At 49.3% G+C, this 21,086-nt stretch overlaps 1 protein-coding gene across 1 annotated transcript in view; it reads left to right on the top strand.

The window, feature by feature from the left end:
• Taok3 (TAO kinase 3) overlaps positions 1-21,086 on the top strand; it is a 176,904-nt gene extending 155,818 nt beyond the window's left edge. Inside the window, exons 19-22 of the mRNA XM_050158923.1 lie at positions 8,531-8,770; positions 11,328-11,540; positions 18,094-18,276; positions 19,727-21,086. Of these exons, the coding sequence (XP_050014880.1) occupies positions 8,531-8,770; positions 11,328-11,540; positions 18,094-18,276; positions 19,727-19,888 (798 nt within the window). The 3' untranslated portion in view covers positions 19,889-21,086. The remainder of the gene's footprint in view (positions 1-8,530; positions 8,771-11,327; positions 11,541-18,093; positions 18,277-19,726) is intronic.

Here is a 21,086-nt window from a genome sequence, read left to right as displayed (position 1 = left end):
GGGAAGAGACTAGAAGCAAAGAAATCAAGTGTAGGAAATTGGTGTGGACGACATGGTGGTGGGTACAACCGACAGCTGGGTCTGAACCATGACTTCAGACAGAAAAAATGGGACGTGAACTGTTCAGTTGGCAGAATGTCTGCTTAGAATGGCAGAACCCTAAATCCCACCTCCAGCACCACGCAAACTGGGTGTGATGGTTCACATCTGCAAGCCCAGTACTCGGACATATGAAGCCAGCAGAGCTACAGGAAACATGACTTCAAAAGAAAAGAGGCACCAGAGCAGTGGTGGACACATCTTTCATCCCAGCACTTGGGAGGCAGAGGCAGGTGGAGCTCCGTGAGTTCAAGGTCACCCTGGTCTACAGAGTGAATTCCAGGACAGCCAGGGCTGTTAAACAGAGAACCCCTGTCTCAGAAACCTAAAGAAAGAAAAGAAAGAAGAACCAAGAGGTCTTGGCAGTCGATGAGAGATGGAGGTAGAGTCGAAATTGCTTTCCGATCTGAGACTTGGGACACTAAGGTCTAGCTAGAGACAGAAGCTTTAAGAGAAGGTTTTGGTAAGCATTTATCTTAGCAGTGAATATCCCAGACCTGTCAGAGCTGACAATGAAATGCGGGAGAAGCTCAGAGGGTAAAGCCCTTGCTGTACAAGCCTGGACCCCAGTGCAGATCCCCAGTGCCCACAGGGAGCAGAGCTCATAGCGCACACGCATCTGGAATCCACATGCTCCTCAGCAGCGGTTTTACAGCAAGGGAGACAGACAGGAGAACCCCGGACCGTCACATACGTGCATGGCATGATACGCCCCTACATCCAATACACCACGCATACATACACATATACACACAGACATGCATACACATCAGATACATATACACATGCCATACACACACACACACACACACACACACGGTTTTTTAAAATAATAAAAATAAAAAGCCCTATAGCTGGTTAGAAATAAGATACTTTTTTATCTGACAATTACTGTTATTCCAATAGCAGATATTTAGGAAAATTTCAAGGCCACAGGGTCAGTTATCATTAATAAAAGTTATAGAAAGTAGCTACTCCCCAACATGATTTTTTCCCCCTCAGGACAAGATTTCTCTGTATAACAGCCATAGCTGTCCTGGAACTAGCTTTGTAGACCAGGCTGACCTCAAACTCACAGAGATCCACCTGCCTCTGCCTCCCGAGTGCTACCTGGCCCCAACATGATTTTAAAAAATTATTTTCATGAAGTTATGGCTCAGTGATTAAGACCATTCATGGTTCTTGCAATAGACCTGGGTCCAGTTCCCAGCACTCATATGGTTGTTCACAACCGCCTGTAACTCCAGTTCCATGGAATCCCATGCCCTCTGCTGGCCTCCAAGGGCACTGCACATAACAACACACACACACTCACACACACACAAACATACACAACCAGCTGAACAAAGAGTAGTCCTCGAGAGTATTTTTCTTAAGGGTTCATAGTCTCCTGCTTTGGCCTTATCCTAGAACCACTTTCATGAAAGCATTCAGTGCCTTCCTGTTTACAAAAGCAGCAAGAACATGAAAAACAGAACAGGAAGTGTGATATGAAATGTTATTTTTAATTATGGGATAGAAGTTGTCTACATTTAAGGTCTATAGCTTGATGCCTTGACATAGTATTCATTGTGAAATTATCATATTTGAGCTTATTGTCATATCCATCAGCCCCACATAGTTTCTGCTTGTATGTGTATGTTGTATGCAATGTGTACATACATTATTTGCATGTATGTATGCATATGTCTTTGTGTATGCGTGTTCATTCACTATGTGTGTCGGTATCATGTATATGCATATATTATATGCAAGTATATTTGTGTATATGCATGCATTATGTGTAAGCGTATATGCATGCATTGTACACATGTGTATGATGTATTCTGTGCAAGTATATATGTGTCTATGCATACATTATGTGCAAGGGTATATTCCTGCTTGAGTGAGGAGATTTCTCTCCCAAATACAAGCACGGCAAGCTGTTGTCATCATGCTGCCCTTTAGATTTCCAGAAATTACTCTTCTTGCATACTGAAAATTGGGTGCCTTTTGATCAGTATCACACTGTCTCCGTGATCTCATATCACCCAGTTTCTACCCCCAAAAGCCAACCATTCATTTAGCATATATTATTCTAGAGCCCCCACCCCTGTTTCTCGTGTATGATTTTTTAACTCTGTGGCATTGTCTGTAAGCAATAGATGCAAACTCTGCCTGGCTTGGGCATGGTAATGAAATTTTTCAAGATTTTTTTATTTTTAGTGTATGCGTATGGATGTGTTTTTTTTTTTGTTTTTTTTTTTGTTTGTTTTTGTTTTTTTGGTTTTTCCAGACAGGGTTTCTCTGTGGCTTTGGAGCCTGTCCTGGAACTAGCTCTGTAGGCCAGGCTGGTCTCGAACTCACAAAGATCCGCCTGCCTCTGCCTCCCGAGTGCTGGGATTAAAGGCGTGTGCCACCACCGCCCGGCTCGTATGGATGTGTTTTATCCGCATGTGAAAGAGGCGAGAACGCGGTGGTAGATCCCTCTAGAACTGGAACTAGGTGATTGTGAGCCACCTCGTGGGTGCTGGAAACCCAACCCAGGCAAGAGCTATGCTCCTCCAGGCACTGCCATGGCTGTATCTCTTCAGCCCTGTTAATGTATATTTCTGTATCAAACCCAGTTGCTAGGAGAGAGAGAACTTGAGCGGTAATGTGCCTGTCCTTAACGGAACAGCCTGATTCCAGCAAACCTTCTCAAAGCAGAAGCGGAAGGCCAGGGTGGGGAGAGTGCAGAAATATCAGATGTCCACCATACTCGTTTGCCTTTCTCCATTTACCATGAAACAAGTAGAGTGCTGCCTGCTCTGCACAGCATAACGGGGGTCACCCATAGTCACAGATCCGTGACTATGGATTTCACAGGGCCTCTGTGGAAATGTGACTGTCAACGCCACCAACCACAGGCAGCATGTTTGTCTGTAAGTATTTTTAGCATCTGCAGGTGTGGTAGACAGCTCACCTAGCATGCATGGGGCCATAAGCTCCACCCGCAGCGCTGCAGAAATGTCATTCAGTAGTATTTCAATGCATGCAGGGGCCATGAGCTCCATCCGCAGCGCTGCAGAAATGTCATTCAGTAGTATTTCAATGCATGCATATTTTCATAGATATCTCTCAGAGGTGGGATCAAAGTTTTAGTTACATATCACAAAGGGCCAGCAAAACAGCTCAGGAGGTAAAGGTGTGTCTTAGGCTTCCTATTGCTTTGAAAAAACAGCATGGCCAAAAAACAAGTTGGGGAGGAAAGGGTTTATTTGGCTTACACTTCCAGATCACTGTTCATCACTGAAGGAAGTCAGGGCAGGAACTCAAACAGGGCAGGATTCCGGAGGCAGGGGCTGATGCAGAGGCCATGGAAAATGCTGCTTACTGGCTTGTTGCCCCTGGCTTGCTCAGCCTGCTTTCTTGTAGATCCCAGGACCAGCAGCCCAGGGATGGGACCACCCACCCACCGTGGGCTGGGTCCTCTCCCTTTGATCACTAAATGAGAAAATGCCTTACAGGTGGATCTCAAGGGGGCGTTTTCTCAGCTGAGGCTCTTTCCTCTGGTGACTCTAGCTTGTGCCGAGCAGACACGCAAAACCACCCACTCTAAGGCGCTTGCTGCAAAGTCTGCTGACCTTACTCTGATCCTTGGGAACCACATGCGCCCACACATGTACACTCATAAAGTAATAAAACTTAAAAACAGACGGACGGACAGATAGACAAATACCACCGAGTCACCCTCTTAGGAGTCTGTGGCTCCCCCAGCAAGCCTAACTTCCTCACGCCTGCCTGAACCGACTCTGGGGACTCTTAGCTCATGAAGCCTCTGTAAAGGAGCAGGAGCGCCAGTGTCTGGTGGAGCCTTCCTAGCCCCAGGACTAAGAGATGCTGAATGTGCACTCCAGCAGCAGCAGCAGCACCATTGTGAAACATGAATTCCAAGCCGCTGTAGTGGCCACACCAGTAATTTCAGCTTCCGAAAGGCCGGGGCAGGAGAATCCTGAATTGGAAGGCCAGCCTGGACAACTTACAAGTCCCTGTCTCAAAACACTACCTGAAAAGGGCTGGGGATTATCTCCCTGCCTGGCAAAAGAAAGCCAGTGTCTCTGGCTCCCCCTCCCCCAGGGCATGTGAACCGTGTGGGCACATGCAGGCAGGGTCACCAATGCCATCAGCTCATTGATTTTATACATGCCACAGACATGCATGACTCTAACATACAGTATGCCATTAGTGTCTAGAGCATTCTAACCCAGACTGGAAAAGTAGAATATAGGAAAATTCACTTCCTTGGGATATTTTCTCACAGAAAATGTTGCAAACCAGGAAACCAGAATTCTAGCCTTTATTCAACTTGTCTGTGATCTTAGACCTTTGGCTCCCTAGAGCCTCACGGTTACATAGGAAAGTCTTTATAAGGAGCCCTTAGGGTGGTGGCGCACGCCTTTGTCCCAACATTCATAAGGCAGAAGCAGGCAGAACTCTGAATTTGAGCCCAGCCTGGTCTACATAGAGAGTTCCAGACCATCTATACTGCCAAAAATAAATAAATAAACAAAAATCTTTGCAAGGTTTTCACCTTACAGAAGTGCACTTAGAGTCGGGTGAGCTGTATGAGATGATTTTTTGGGTTTTTTTTTTAAATGATCTCTCTGTGCAGCTTTTTAAGCCTATCCTGAAACTCACTTTGTAGACCAAGCTGGCCTTGAACTCACAGAGATCTGCTTGCCTCTGCCTCCCACGTGCTGGGATTAAATTGAGAAGTGGTATGGTGTTGCATACCTGAAGTCCTCACTACCTGGAAGGCTGAGGCAGGAGGATCACTGGGTGGAGGAGTTGGAAACCAGCCTGGGCACCATAGTAAGACTCTCACAAAAAAGGAAAAAACTGAAAGCTCATTGCATGCTGTCAAGTAGGCATGCCCTGGACTCAGGGTAAGACCGATATGGAACAAGACAGACACAAAAGGGCTTCCTGAGGCTTAAACCATCTTACACCTCAATAGCTCAGATATGGGATTTATGATAAAGGGAGCAGCCTAGAAATTGCTTTTGGTATCATAGTTAAATTTTCTAAATAATTTGTAAAACCAAATCTAAACTACTCTATGCCAGTTATTAATTTCTTTTTTCTTTCTTTTTTCTTTTTTTCTTTCTTTCTTTTTTTTTTTTTTTTTTTTTTTCGAGACAGGGTTTCTCTGTGGCTTTGGAGCCTGTCCTGGAACTAGCTTTTGTAGACCAGGCTGGCCTCGAACTCACAGAGACCCGCCTGCCTCTGCCTGCCCAGTTATTCATTTCAAGTATAGAAAAACAATGAGACATGGTTACATTCTGAAACATTTTTTAGGGTCTGTCATATCATCTTCACAAGGCTTATTTGTGCTGGGTGGGAAGACCCTGAGTTTATGCCTGAAGAAACCAATGTGTGCAACCTGTGTAGGAAGCTTGCCAAAGCCACAGACAGCGAATCACCAAAAGGACCAAGGCTAACTCTCACCTGAGCTTTGCTCGGATGACTCCCAAACTGTTAGCACTGGTCAGCAGCCACTGTGTAGCTCAGTGTAAATAACTCAACCTAGAGCACCCCATGCAGGTGTTGCTCGGCACCCGCAGTGACCCGTGCAGGTGTCCTTCAGTACCCAAAGTGCCCCGTGCAGGTGTTTTTCAGTACCCAGAGCGCCACGTGCAAGTGTCCCTCGGCACCCGCAGCGTCCCGTGCAGGTGTCCCTTAGAACCCAGAGCCATTTTACTCAAGAAGTGAAACCACTGAAAGTACTTGCTTGGTGTCTTTTATTTCCAGTCTGTGAGCAACTTGAGCTTAACTTGGGCTTCTGGAGTTAATGTGGAATTGTAAGCTCAGCGCTGTGACTCAAGTAACTGAGGGACAGGGACCTTCACCCTCTTATGGAGCTTTCCTTGACCTGACAGTCTCACATGTGGGAGCAGCCACTTTCCTGTGGTACCACCCGAGTACCTCTCACTAGTCTTTGAAAGAAGACACTTAGTCAGGGCTGGAGGTGTCGCTCAGTGGTTAAGAGCACACACTGCTCTACCAGAGAACCCGGGTTCAATTCCCAGCACCCACATGTTGGCTCAAACCATCTGTAACTCCAGTTCCTTCTGGCCTCTTACATCACTCATGTGGTGCATTTTACATACAATGTAGGCAGAGCACTCTTAGACATAAAAATAATTCTTTTCAAAAGGAGAGTTTGGTGGTTCTTGTAAAGAGGCAGAAACAAAACAGTAGAAAGAAAAGTGTGGAAGCTGGCAGGGTTTGCTTTCATGAATTGAAACATTTAAACCATGTTTACACTGTATCTACTCCTGCATTAAACACCGAGCCCCAGGGATGCCCTTGTTCCAGTTCCACAGGTTGTGGGATGTCAGTATCTGACACATAGCACGTGTATAATGATGCTTGCTGGCTGAGTCACTGAGCGCTCTGCGGTGATGCTCTGTGCTCGGGGCCACGGGGGGAGGACCGGTGTGTGCAGGGTGCTTGCAAGAGCCTATCCACACCTGCTTCTGGCACCCTGGGAACACAAATGCCTCAGATCTCACCCTCCCTGGCCCTGAGAAAGGCTGGGCACCCAGCTATTCCCCTGCCAAGTCCTGAGCGGCAAGCTTTCTTCCCCAAAACTTCATAAAGCATTCTTTCTGGAACGCCTCTTCCCAGCCCTGACTGTCCCTTTGAAATCTGTACAGCGCCTGATTCCCAGAGCTGGTTAACAATCTCCTGCTTGCCTGTTACCTGGAATTTATTTGGGTTGGCTTCAGTTCAGACCAGGAGAGCTGTCGAAATACCAGGAAAAGTGCTAGTCAGACGCAATAGCAGCTGCCACAGCCACCCACGCCTTTAATCCCAGCACTCAGGCAGCAGAAGCAGGCAGATCTCTGGGAGTTTGAGGCCGGTCTGGTCTAAGTGGCAAGCTCTAGGCCAGCCTAGGCTACCTAGTGAAACTCTGTCTCACAAATTAAAAAAGAAAAAAGAAATGAAATGAACAAGCAGACTTCAGTAGCAGTTACTACAGCTGGACATAGAGATGGGCTGAAATGCAGCCAGCACTTGGGCACTAAACACTCGCTGTGTCCATTCTCTCTCCCTCTCTCCCCCTGTCCTTCTCTCTCTCCTTCCCTTCCCCCTCCCCGTCGCCCTCTTCCCTCGCTTCTGAAGTCTAGCTTTATCTAAGCATCGCAGCAGATGGCATCCCATAGTTGCATGTGTGCCAACACTGCAGCCACCACAGAGACAACTGGCCCTGAGTCACAGCCCCACATTCCTAGGAGAGAAAATAGACTGGCCTGAATCAGGCCTTCCATCCACCTTGGATGCAGTCAGCTGTGAGACCGGCACCTGAGTCACCATTAGTGTGGCTCCAAGTCGAGGGCAGCAGCCACCACTTAGTAGTGAACACTGGCATAAATCCAGGGCTTGACTAGTGCACTGAGGAACTAGCCTCAAAGGGCTGGGGATGTAGCTCAGTGGTAGCCTAGCATGTGCAAGGATCTGGGGTCAAAACACGGGTCCTGAAGTTCAGTTTGGAGTAAGAGATGAAAATCGTCTCGAGTTAGTGGGTAGAAACTTTTTACTTGACCTTTTTTTCCCCTAGTGGGTCCTTCCCCACTCTCCCAGGAAGGGAGGAGAAGGGAATCAGATGGGCGTGGATAGAACTAAGGAGCGGTCTGAGGATGTGGCTCAGTGAAAGAGCATTTACCTACCGTGTGCAAGGTTCTGGGTTCAGTCTCCAATGCCTCGGGAGAAGGGAGGGAGGATAAGAGGGCAGACAGGAAGGCCTAGAACTGAAAACCCCAAGTGTTAGCTCTGGAAATGGTCGGCCTGCCTGCTGTGGGAAGGACGAGAGGGAAGGGGTGTCCTCCGGTTCCTCCCAGCATGTCTAAATGCCGCTTTTAAAAAATAGATAATTTGGCCTACTTCTGTTATGTGCGAAAATAGGGTATTTCCCCAGAAGTTGAGGGCAATGCAGACATTCCCGGTTTAGTTCTCAACGCTGTCCGCACAGCAGAGTTCCCTGGAGATTTGACACTGGTCGCATACCAAGAGTCACCTGGAGAAAGCTTTATAAAGGAAATGAAATGGGGGGTAGAGGGGTAGTCCCAAACAATTGTCAGAATTTGAGGGTGTGTTTCCTTATGATTCCAATGAGTAGCCAGCATGGGAACCCCTAGCTTGACCACACCAAAGCCTCGCACAATCGAAGACCCACACCTCTGCGAGACAGGAGCAACCAGGGGAATTAGTCCCATTTCGCAGACAGTGCTTTCTGAAGCTGGCCTCACCGCAGGACGCGGAGCTCTAGGGACTGCCCCTCTGATCTCATTAAGTCGTGCTGCAAACACTCATGGACTTAATTAGGAGCCACCCCTCACCATGTGTGTGTCCCTCCCTGTCCCCCCCACTCATCTCTCTCCGTTCGTCTTCTGCTCCTGGAATGCAGGAACTAAATAAGAAGCGGACGCAGAAGGAAATGGAGCACGCCATGCTGATCCGGCACGACGAGTCCACCCGAGAGCTGGAGTACAGACAGCTGCACACGCTGCAGAAGCTCCGCATGGATCTGATCCGGCTACAGCACCAGACGGAGCTGGAGAACCAGCTGGAGTACAATAAGAGGCGGGAGCGGGAGCTGCACCGGAAGCATGTCATGGAGCTTCGGCAACAGCCGAAAAACTTAAAGGTAAGAGGACATCAGCATACCCCGAACCCACCGTGCATCCTCACACAGGTGGGCCCGTCTGTGTCACACCCCAGAATCAGAATCTCTAGGTGTGGTGTCCAGGGCTCCTTCTGCAAGCTGGGAAGCTGCTTTGGAACCCTCTAAAGCTGCAGGGTCCTTGCTCCTAGGAGTGCTGGCCTCCAGAACACTGGGCTACTCTACTTGCAGCCTGTCCACGAAACTTCTGACTGCTCGACTCCACAAGGATGCAGCCTTGGGCCATGCAGCCCTAAGTCTAAAGACACCTCTCAGCCAATGAAGGGGGGGGGAGGCAAAAGCCAGTAGGAGTGTGCTGCTCCAGCTTCCTAGCGAATCCTCAAGGGTCCCAGCAGAGTGCCATTTGGGGTCTTGGTCCTCCCCGTAGTTCAGGATATCGCTTACCTGAGCCATTGGTCACCCACCAACTTTGAAAGGCAGTGAGAAGAGGCTGGAGAGATGGCTCAGTGGTTAAGAGCACTGGCTGCTCTTCCAGAGGACCTGAGTTTGATTCCCAGTGCCCACACAGCAGCTCACAACCATCTGCAACTCTAGTTCCAGGGAATCAAGACCTCTTCTCGCCTCCAAGGCCACTAGATACCCATGTGGTACACAGACACATTCAGATAAAATACTCATAACATATAAAATAAAACTAAAAACTGTAAAGTGAACAAGGACAGCTCAGAAAATGGTCCTGTCAATGAAGGGTTTGCTTTGCAAGTACAAAGACCTGAGTTCTGTCCCCTAGAACAGTGGTTCTCAACCTGTGGATCGTGACCCCCATGAAGGTCAAATGTCCCTTTCCCAGGGGTCGCCTAAGACCATCAGAAAGCATGGATATTTACTGTACAATTCATAACAGTAGCAAAAATAATTTTATGGTTGGGGTCACCACACCATGAGGAACCGTGTTAAAGAATGGCAGCGTTAGGAAGGTTGAGAAGAAGCACTGCCCATGAACCTATGTTTTTAAAGAATAAAAGGTTGGGGGCTGAAGCGATGGCTCAGAGGTTAAGAGCATTGCCTGCTCTTCCAAAGGTCCTGAGTTCAATTCCCAGCAACCACATGGTGGCTCACAACCATCTGTAATGGGGTCTGGTGCCTTCTTTTGGCCTGCAGGCATGCACACAGACAGAATATTGTATACATAATAAATAAATATTTTTTTAAAAGAATAAAAGGTTGGGCTGGGCATAGTAGTGCACACAGAGAGGTAGACAGGGGCACTTAAGACCAGCCTGAGCTACATAGTGAGTTCCGGGCTGGTCAGAGCTATATAGTAAGACCCTGTGACACCAAAAAAAGGAAGAGGAGAAAAAAAATCAACAAAAAACAATGTGTGTGACCCCAGTCTTTCTGGGAAGCTTCCTGGTGCTGGTTGGCCACTCACCTAGCCTGCTTAGCAGTCCCAGGCTTTTTGTCAGACACTGTCTCAAAGATAGATAGATAGATGATAGATAGATAGATAGATAGATAGATAGATAGATAGATAGATAGATAGATAGATAAAAAGAATATGGATGGCATCTGAGGTAGCTACCCACGGTTGTCCTGTGACCTCCATGGACAGCTAGTTACACAGGTGCTCCTAGGAAAAGTGGATAGAGAACTGTCCATGGTCCTAGCCCTAGTTGCTGAGGAAGCTGTAATGGTAACAAGGTTGCTGCACAAATAAAGGCTACAAAGCCAGGATGCAAGCTGCCCTTGGTCACATTGGCACATGTCTCTTTGAGGCAAACCCTAGCCACACCCACGACCCCTGCCACCAGAAGTCCTGATTGTACAAGTGACCTGTGACTGCAGAGTGGCCTGCGCATGCTCCTCTTCCCGCTCCCCAGAGTACACATTTGGCATCCACCCCTGAAAGCACACTCTAATGGAGTCAGAGCTCCAGGGCCACTCCTCTCCTTCAGCTTCTGCTGAAGTCACGTAGGGATGGGTTAGGGTATGAGGCGCTGTTCGGGTGTACAGAAGACATTCTGAGCCAGGGCAGTGGGAGCTGACTGTAGAGCCTCGTCCCCTTTCTCACCTGGAAATGAAGGGATATTGTGCACACATGGAGGTGTACGTGCTCACCTCGAGGAAGGAAAACACAGCAAACAATAGGAGGCGCTGCAGACCAGGAAGAGACTGGGAAAATAACTGCCAACCCGCTAACAAGTCTCATCATACTCCACAGTCTACTGTGAATCTAGTTCCCCGTTATAATCTGTTTCCCTAAAGCCATTCTTCAAATCAGAATTACTTCCTCCATGTCCTGTTAGAAAGAAAGAAAGAAAGAAAGAAAGAAAGGAAGGAAGGAAGGAAGGAAGGAAGGAAGGAAGAAAGAAAGAAAGAAAGAAAGAAAGAAAGAAAGAAAGAAAGAAAGAAAAAACCAGAGGGCTGGTAGTGTTCCCTCACATCATGCGTTGTCCTGTCGGTCTCTGGACTGATGGCTGTCATGTGACCATGTGTGGTCTGTGTCATGTGTCATGTGTCATGTGTCCAAGCATGTGGACTGACCTGTTTCTCTTTCTCTCTGTCGCGTGTTCCCGGGCAGGCCATGGAAATGCAGATTAAGAAGCAGTTTCAGGACACTTGCAAGGTACAGACCAAGCAGTACAAAGCACTCAAGAACCACCAGTTGGAAGTCACTCCAAAGAATGAGCACAAAACAATCCTAAAGACACTGAAAGACGAGCAGACGAGAAAACTGGCCATTCTGGCAGAGCAGTATGAACAGAGCATTAATGAGATGATGGCCTCGCAGGCGGTAAGTGGGGAGGGTTGTTGCCACAGCGTCGAGAGCTTTCGGGATTTCAAGAAAATGCAAGATCCGGCTTTCATTCCCAAGCACCTTCTGGGATATATTGGTTTAGGATATATTGGTGGCTTCTTTTCCTGCCCGAGGAACGGAGGAAAAAGACGACGCCCGCCGAGTACAGCCAAGGCCATGCGGATACTCACTGGAATGCGTCTTCTCAGATGGAGCTGAAGGAGCAGGAGCAGTGGCAGTCCAGCCGGGGGGCACACAGGGAGGGCGAGATGGGATGGATGCCGCGCGCATGTATACGCTTCTTCACCAGAAGTTTACCAGTCACCACCCCAACTAATGTCAGGCATGGCCCTGCTGCCTCAGTGCCCACGGTCAAGTGAGGGGAGACACACACACACACACACACACAGACATATTTGCTAAACAAACTCTGGCCAGGCCTCTGCAGGCAGCGCTGCACTGAGCCCAGAGACAGGGGAACCAGCTAGATGGGTCTCATGCTGTGTCAGGAAGGCTGGGAAGTCAGATCACTGAGTGGTAATAGCCAAGCACACTGAGTACTTAGTTATCGGGGTACCCAGGGCCTTGGAAGGACAAGGAGGAACAGGGAAGCTGGCCTAGAGATCCCTAGGGAAGAAAAAGGATGCTGTCAAAATACATGGTTCTATATAGGCCAAGTCCAGACAAGGAGACTGTGCACCTGGGGCTCAGAGCTGGAGGGCAAGTCTGGGGTTCAAGAAGGAGGACTGGGTTGGGAGCCGTGGTGCACACCTGTGATCCCAGCATTCAGAAGACTAAGGCAGCAGGAGTGGGACAGCCTGGACTACTAGCAAGACCCAGTCTGGCAAAACAGAGGCGGGGGATGTAGTTCATCAGGAGACTTGCAACAGGGCCCCCAGCCCTGAAAAGAAGGCAAGGAGGAGGGTAGGGAAAGAAGAAGGGAGGAAGGGGTAAAAGGAAAGAGGAAGAAAAGAGGGAAGAAAGAAATAGGGAGGGGAGGGGCCCCATGTACCCCTCCTGTCTTATTCCCAGGCTAGTCTCTCCTGGTTCTCCACTGGATCCCAGGATCCCAAGGATGTTGGTAGATTAGGAAATGGGTCTGTCAGGGAATTGAATGACATCATCCCACCATGATCAGCACTGATGGCCACTGGTTTACTAAACAGAAACATTAGTTCTACCTGAGGTTGCACTCTGCAAAGATTCAGAAGCTCCACAGGCCTGAGAACGAATGGCCAGCCTGACCACCTGCCACAGCTGGAGAGTCACACATGGGGATAGAGGTGAGGGTCAGAACCTCAAGGCAGGAGGTGAGCTGTCATTCTACGAGAGGCCTCGGGTGACCAGTGTGCAGTTGCTGTGAGTCCTGGGGTCCACACAGTACAAGAGGGGTGTGGAGGGCAGGCACATGGATGTGGTGAGGGCTGGGCAGGGTTTGGGGAACACTTGGGGGGGCAGCAGAGAGAATTGAGTTTCAAAGGGGAGTTCCCAGGAGACCAGGAGAGTTGTGGAAAGAGGGTGCACTCTCAGATGCCAGGCACAGTGATTGAGTAAGGTGGCCCTGAGCCCTGTATCCATGTGGAGAGATGCAGACCCTAAAATCTTCAGGTCAGAAGGGATGCCAGGATTAAAGACAAAGGGTCCCATGCCTTTGCCTTGTGGGGGCAGCTGTAACAGTCAGGAGTTAGTAAATCTACCAGGGCCATGTGTGGGGTAGTTTGAGAAGCAGTCTGGGGACAGGATCTGGTAGCCATCTGTGTTTGAAGGCTGTGTGAAAGGTAGACATAGATCAAAGAGGATGAGAACCCAAAGATCAGGAGAGTCCGGGAGAGAGCAAGTCACAGATGGCAGAGCAAAGCTTCCCACCATTGGGTTCAAATGTGCAGGAGCCACGAGAGCAGCAAACCTCAGCGACCTCCCCGCTTTGGACAGCGGCTTTAGCCATGAGTCACAACAGTGAGACTTGGAGGTGTCCTTCCACTTCAAAGGGATATGGCTGCAGCTCAGTGGGCAGAGTGCTTGCCTAGCATGTGTGAGGCCCTGGGTCTGATCCTCCACCGTGCATAAACCAGCATGGTGTCACCTACCTAGGATCCTGGCACCTGGGAGATGGAGCAGGAAGATCAGAAGTTCAAAGCCATCCTCAACCACATAGCAAGTTCGAGGCCAGCCTGGGCTACATGAGACCCTGTCTCAAAAATAAAGAGTGCCCATAAAAAGAAATCCTCTCCCATCCTCGTCAGTAGAGGCAGATAGACGTGCAGCAAGCCGAGGAAACAATGAAGCTCCCAGCAGTAGGAAGAGGCTCGGGCATGTTCTTAGCTGGTGCTGCCACACTCCTTCACACCTCATCCACTCATCCGTCTGACGAGTGTTTGTGACGTCCGCAGCATGCTCCAGTCATCCCTGGAGGGGATGACCCTCATTCCCCGACCAGTTCTCCAGGGGCAGCGGAGGAAGCAGAATCAAGAGGGGGCTGCCAGACATGGAGTCAGGCAGAGAAGCAAGGAGGCAGCAGTGGAACCAGAAGGGCTAAGCCTGGTCTGGAGGCAGCAGGAGTGGGAGAACCATAGCCTATCTGAAGAATTCAGAGACCTCAGTTCTGCTGGAGTGTGGAGAGCTGGGGATGGTGCCTGGGAATAAGACAGGAGGGTTGCACAGGGGCCAGGTCATAGTCGGGCCTACAGACCTCAGCACAGTGTACTGTTACTAAAGTGTAGGGGATCTGGTGGCCTCTTATTGCTGTTTGGGAGCCATCCCTCAGAGACACGTGGAGAATGCCCTGAGAGATGGCAAGAGCGATGGGAGACCACTGTGGTGCTTTTGCTCTTGCTTGGCCACAGGGGATGATGACTACACTGGAGATGTAATACTGGGGGGAGGGGGGAGGGGGCCATGTTTGAGAGGCAGGTTAGAGGTTCAGGGAGTGTACTTGGTGGCAGGGCCAAGATGCTGAGTAAGGATTTAAAAAGGATTTAAGTCTCTGGGTTGAGCTTAATGGTAGGTGACAGTGGCAGTTTGTTAAAAAGACAGTGGGGCGGGTTGAGGAAGGGAAGCAGGAAGGGAGTTTGTAGTGGTCACATGAAACTCAGGCTCTGGGAAACCGCCCAGGCCAATCTGTCCAGCAGATAAACAGAGAGAGAAAACTGGAGAACTTACCTCCCCAGGGAAGTCTGGTGTGGCAGCATGTGCCCAAGAGAGATTTGGAGTAGACAGGAGCCCTTGGGAGGCGCAGTTAGAGGGGCCGTGGGCTAAGGCTCCAGAACACCCACATTTCCTGAGGTCCTGCTTGTCAGGGTCGAGCTGGGAAGGCAGAGCAGGGAGAAAAACATAGAAGTTGGGGACAATGGCCGGGCAAGAGCAAGGAATTGCAAGAAAGGCGGCACGGCTTGCTGGGAGGTGAGGTCATGTGGGGATCTCACAAAGACGATCAGAAACCGAGCATGAGGGGTGTAAGTGGGGGACGATGCTCCAAAGGAGAGAGTCAAGGAGCAAGAAAGGCGGTGGGGAAAGTACCAGGTAGGAGGCCTGTTTGGGCTTTTGTTTGTTTTGTTTTGAGGCAGGGTCTCTTGCAGCCCAGGCTACCCTCAACCTCACTATGTGACCAGGGTTGACTTTGAATCCTCCTGCCTCCCCAGGTCCCATGCACTGGGGTTACAGACATTCATGGCCACAGCCTGTTCATTCAGGACTGGAGATGGAACCAGGGCTTCAGGCCGCCCCATAATCACTCTAGTTACCCAGCCACAGCCGAGCCTGGCTCTTGTCCCATTAGCTCTTGTCACACACAGCACCTGCGGCATGGCCTGGCTCTGCAGCAAGGGCTAGTGAACATGTTGTGTGAGTCGGTAGGCATGGGGGAAGGAAAGTGGGCTAAAGCAGAGCAGTGTCCTCTCTCTTGGAACAGGGAGGAGGGGACTCTGAGTATGGCCGCCACAGCTGTCCACCCCGCCTGGCCTTGGGCCACAAGTAAGGCGAATCCCTCCTTTACCTGGGCGAACCAGAGGCTCGCTGAAGGGAGCCATTCACATTAGCTGCTGTTTAGGACAGGAGCTGGCCTTGTAAATTTTTCTGTAAAGGGACAAGTCATAAATGTGAGAAGCTGCTTGGATCATGAGGTGTCCATCCCAGTAGCCAGCTCACCTCTGCAGACCCAGGCAGAAATGACGTGTGTACATGTGCATGCATGTGTGCGTGTGTATGAGAGAGAGAGAGCTTGCATGCCCTAGTAAAGGTTTATCTATAAAGAGCCACAGCCTAGGGGCTGTAGCCTTCCAGTCTCCAGCGTTGCAGGGAGGGACCACAGCTTGGGTGCAGGTTGTACACTAGTCCATCACTAAATTACACTGCACACTCCCTTGCCTCCTCTGTGAGCCACTGTAGGAAGCAAGCGTGATATTCACCACATTATTATAAACCTCAGAGTGCATTTGCATTTGTGATTGCAGGTGATAAACTCCAACATCTGCAACTCCTGTGGTTTCTAGCACTTGGACTTGGATGATCAGAGCTGGCACAGGACATGGTTTGAGGATAGCTAAATGCCAGAGACAAAAGAAACTGTAGGCTGGGGCTGTAGCTCAGGAGGTAGAGGGCTGGTCCAGCATCCAGAAAGTCCTGGGTTTTGTTACCAGCACTGCTAAAATTCCAACATGGTGGTATGCATCCATAATCCCAGCATGGCAGTGCACACCCATAATCCCAGCATGTCAGTATACACCTTAATCCCTTTGTAGTGGTGCACACATGTAATCCCTGCATGGCAGTGCACACCTGTAATCCCTGCATGGTGGTACACACCTGTAATCTCTGCATGGCAGCACACACCTGTAATCTCTGCATGGCGGCGCACACCTGTAATCCCTGCATGGCGATGCACACCTGTAACCCCTGCATGGCGGTACACACCTGTAATCCCTGCATGGTGGTACACACCTGTAATCCCTGCATGGCAGTGCACACCTGTAATCCCTGCCTGGCAGTGCACACTAGCCCTTGGGAGGTAGAGGCAGGAGGATCAGACGTTCAAGGTCATCCTTGGCTGCACGGCAGGTTCCGGCTCCAGTGTGGTCTGCGCTAGACCCTGTGTCAGAGGGAGACACTTCAAGGGTCTAAACTGCCCACTGGCAGTCTGAAGTCTCGGCTGCTCATTCAGGGCTCATGGCAGCTAATGTGTGAACATAGGAGATGAGTGGGCTGTCATTTTCTTTTATGGTCAGGAACCTCTCGGATCAGGAGAACATCCGTAGCAGTCCTCACGGGGAGCCACAGGACATTTCAACACCACCTGTAAACTATTCTGACTGTGGGCTGACGATGTGTGTGCACAGCCCTGCCTATGCCCCCAGTGGAAATGGGAAGAAAACGGCCCGTCCTCGCTAGCAGAGTCTAACATTGACTGCTTAGGGTGTGACTCAGAAAGCACACTTTCCCTTAACTCCATGGCATGTTTCCCACAGAAGGACTAAGGATGGCAGTCCGCAAGTAGTTTGAACATTTCCAAAGTCACTTCCTGCTGCAGACAGGGATACACTGTCAGCTGTCACAGGCACAGATCGGGTGGAATGCTGCTGGGGAAATCGCCTGTATGGAGAGGGGTGCAGAGACTCAGGGGTGGGGACATACCCAGGCCTAGGACAGAGGACTGGCCTGTGCCATGCTCATGGTCTGACACAGGAGCTGTTTGACCTCAGGCCCTTGTTCTTCTAGAAGCAGGTGGACTTGGCCCATCTGCACATAAGATCTAGCCGTCTGGGTACAAACTGTAAAGTTGAGGCGCACAGCTGGGATCAGAGGGAACTGGGCCAGGATGCAGAGTCTACATCTCCAGAGATTATGAGCTGCTCTCAAGGAATGAGATTTTTGAACCCATGGGGTTCTGGGTTGGCAGTGACAAAGATGCCATGTGTAGCCACAGCCTGGCCAACGTGGTTTGTTTGCTGTAACAGCTACAATGGCATGGTCTTCACGCTGTATGAATTATTGTTGAATTCACTTCTATAGCACTAAATGGGTCATGATTTTATAGTTAAAGGTGTTTAAATATGAACACAGTCTTGTCAAAACCAAAAAATCGTAATAGCTGCTGTTTATTGGACATTGTAGTATTTGTGGGGTCTTAGGATTGGGATTCTATATGAATTCTTTCATTTGAAGTTTATGCCAATCTTAATGGGAATTATCGTTTCCTTGAAAAAAAAGAAAAAGAAATGAGACCAAAGGAGGCTGAATAATTATTGACAAAATGCCACCCTGGAGTGAAAGAGCCAGGCTTCAGGGTCAGCAGTTTACCTCCAGAGTGCACAGACTTAGCCTCTAGAGTGGGCAGCCTTCCTGGGCTCTGGGGCCTGCACTGAAGGAAGGGTGTCCTTAGGATCCTGTGGCCACCCGGGCAGACTCCACTGGCTGTGGTCCAAATTGCAGTATCCATCGAGTTTCTGTCCTTCCACCTAAGTCAGAGCAAGGAAACCCTTTTCAATTGTCCCGAGTGGTGCGCGCGGACTGCTGTGTGCATATAGACATATTCAGTGTGTGTCTTCTGTATCCATAGTTACGGCTAGATGAGGCGCAAGAGGCAGAGTGCCAGGCCCTGAGACTACAGCTCCAGCAGGAGATGGAGCTGCTCAATGCCTACCAGAGCAAAATCAAGATGCAGACGGAGGCCCAGCACGAGCGGGAGCTGCAGAAGCTAGAGCAGAGGGTGTCTCTGCGCAGAGCGCATCTTGAGCAGAAGGTAGGGAGTTTCTGGGGAGCTACGGGTGGGGCTGCGGTGGGGAAGGGTCACAGTTTTGTGTGGATCCCTCCTAGTGACCCGGGATCAGACTGTCAGTTTACCCCTGGTACCCAAGAGAGGCAGATATTACCTCCAGGCCTGGGACATGATGGTTTGGGAAGGTTATCCAGCCATCTGAGGTTCTGCTTAGGAAGCCCGCCATCTTAACCAGCTAGGTGACATCACTTACTTAAGAACTATGGGATGCTAACACGGCTGCCCAAGGGCATTAAAAAAAAAATCATATAAGATTGGAATTTTTTTCAGTAAAAGGAATTACCCACAGGATTCTTTAAGAAATAAAGTGAGGTGCTGGAGAGATGGCTCAGAAGAGCACTTGCTGCTCTTCCAGAGGATCAGGGTTCAGGTCCCAGAACCCACATGGCAGCTCACAACCTTCTGTGACTCCAGCTTCAGAGTATTTAACACCCTCTTCTGGCCTCCACAGACACTACATTCATATGTATATACCTAACACAAGCTGGTCGGTGGTGGCGCACGCCCTTAATCCCAGCACTTGGGAGGCAGAGGCAGGCGGATCTCTGTGAGTTCGAGGCCAACCTGGAACTACAAGAGCTAGTTCCAGGACAGACTCTAAAGCTATAGAGAAACCCTGTCTCAAACAAACAAACAAACAAAAAATACTTAAACACAGACTCACATAGACATAAATAATTAAATAAAAATAATTTTTTCAAAAAGAGTGGAAACAAAGATAGGTTGCTATTGCCACATAGAGTAAATGTTACCCCCTTGAATTACGGCATGCTGTAGACAGTGTTATAAGGAGAGTCACACGGAGACTGTGTCATGAAGCATCTCAAGCCTGGGGCTGAGAGGAGTGACACCAGACGTTGTCTCCTGGCTTCCGCGGAACATGTACAAGGATGCACATGCGCACAAGCACGCAAAGCATCTCAGGGCCTGAGGAGATGGCTCAGCAGGAAAGAGCTTGCTGTGAGAGCACGGGGGACACAGCATCTCAAGCTGGTGACCTCTCTCTGCTCAACCTGTTACCCCCGCTTTCTCTGTCCCCCCAGCAACACTGTAGCCTGCTCTCCTGGCCACTGTTCCACAATCAAATTCCTAGGATGCAGGAGGCCCCGTCCGGCCACTGCAAAGTCACAGGGAGGACGCCCAGGCTCAGATAGCAGCACCACCTCCATCCCCAGCCCCACCCACCCACACCCATCCGTACCCCAACTCCCAGCCCTAGCAGGTGTGAGACATATAGTGGGACAAATCCAAGACACTGGGCTCCTGGCTCTCAGGTCTAGGCTGTTCCCCACTCCCGTGTGTGTGTGTGTGTGTGTGTGTGTGTGTGTGTGTGTGTGCTTGCACACCTGGTGGGGGTCCCTCGTGGCTGTGGAGCAAGCATTGGCACTGAGCCCCTCTTCTGTGCTGGGTGCAGATTGAAGAGGAGCTGGCCGCCCTGCAGAAGGAACGCAGTGAGAGGATCAAGATTCTCCTGGAAAGACAAGAGCGAGAGACGGAGACTTTTGACATGGAGAGCCTCAGAATGGGATTTGGGAATTTGGTGACATTAGATTTTCCTAAGGAGGACTATAGATGAGATTAAATTTTTTTGCCATTTACAAAAAAAAAATGAAAAAAACAAAACAAAAAAATTCAGACCTTACAAAACTACATTCCCCATTTTAACGGGCGTTGCTCTCACTTCACACTCTCTCTCTTTCTCTCTCCCTCTCTCTCTTTCTCTCTCTCTTCCTGACATCGTGTCGGACTAGTGCCTGTTTACTCTTACTCCATCAGGGGCCCTTTCCTCCCCCATATCAACTGTCAGTGCTGGCCGGCCCGGCCGCCCCTACTGTCCACCCCCACACCCAGTGCCGGTGTGGCCCACAAAGGTTCTGGTGAAAACCTTGCAAGTGGCTTTAGGGTCAATCAACAAACGGCGATGGAACACAGATGTATATTGCTCTAAGCAATCCCTCATTGTCACCAACCAGTGAAAGTAAAGCAAAAAAAAAAGAAAAACTAAAGAAAGAAAACTAAATAAATACTACATGCCAAGGGGGAGAGAGACACAAAATCCGCAGCCTTACACCTTAACCAGCTGCTGCATAATTTTATTTTATTTTATTTTTTTGGTATTTATTCATCAGGAATTAAAAAAAAAACAAAGTTTTATTAAAGATTGAAAATTTGATACATTTTACAGGAACTAATTGTGATGTACATATGAAGTGGTAACATATTATTACTATTTTGGGGCCGGGGTGGGTGGGCGGGGTGAAGAGAGCTTGTGATTTTTAAGAACCTGCCGGCGAGCGTTTGCCTTGCCGTCAGCCTGGTCTACTGTATCCCGGCATCCTCTGCTGTTGCAGATGGTGCGAATACACGTACGGAACTCACAGAATCCCAGTAGCACAAAATTGGGCTTTGGCAAATCATGTATTTTGTGTATAGAGGGAATCTAAGGAGAGGAATTGCTTATTTTCATATTGTATTTTAACTGTTTCTCTGATCAAAATTTTTTTACTTCCTCCTCCTGTTCCTCCCCCAACCCACGCCCACCTCCCCGCGGTTTCCAGTTCAGTCTCTGGAGTTCAATGTCTTTTCAGTCGGATCATCTCCGTTTATTTCTCCTTCCCCTTCCCGCGCCCCCTATCTTTGGTCATAAATATTGCATTATCCATCCTTTCAAACTGTGTATTTTCTTACAATAAAAAATGATGAAGAAAAAAAGGCTTTACTCCTTTTGCATGCACCTTAAAAAAAAAAAAAAACCACTTAAACATTTTTCAGGT

Source organism: Alexandromys fortis, unplaced genomic scaffold (assembly GCF_014885135.2).
Source record: "Alexandromys fortis isolate MF-2015 unplaced genomic scaffold, M_Fortis_MF-2015_v1.1 scaffold_90, whole genome shotgun sequence".
NCBI classification, from domain to species: domain Eukaryota; kingdom Metazoa; phylum Chordata; class Mammalia; order Rodentia; family Cricetidae; genus Alexandromys; species Alexandromys fortis.
This window is presented reverse-complemented; position numbering and strand designations above follow the sequence as displayed.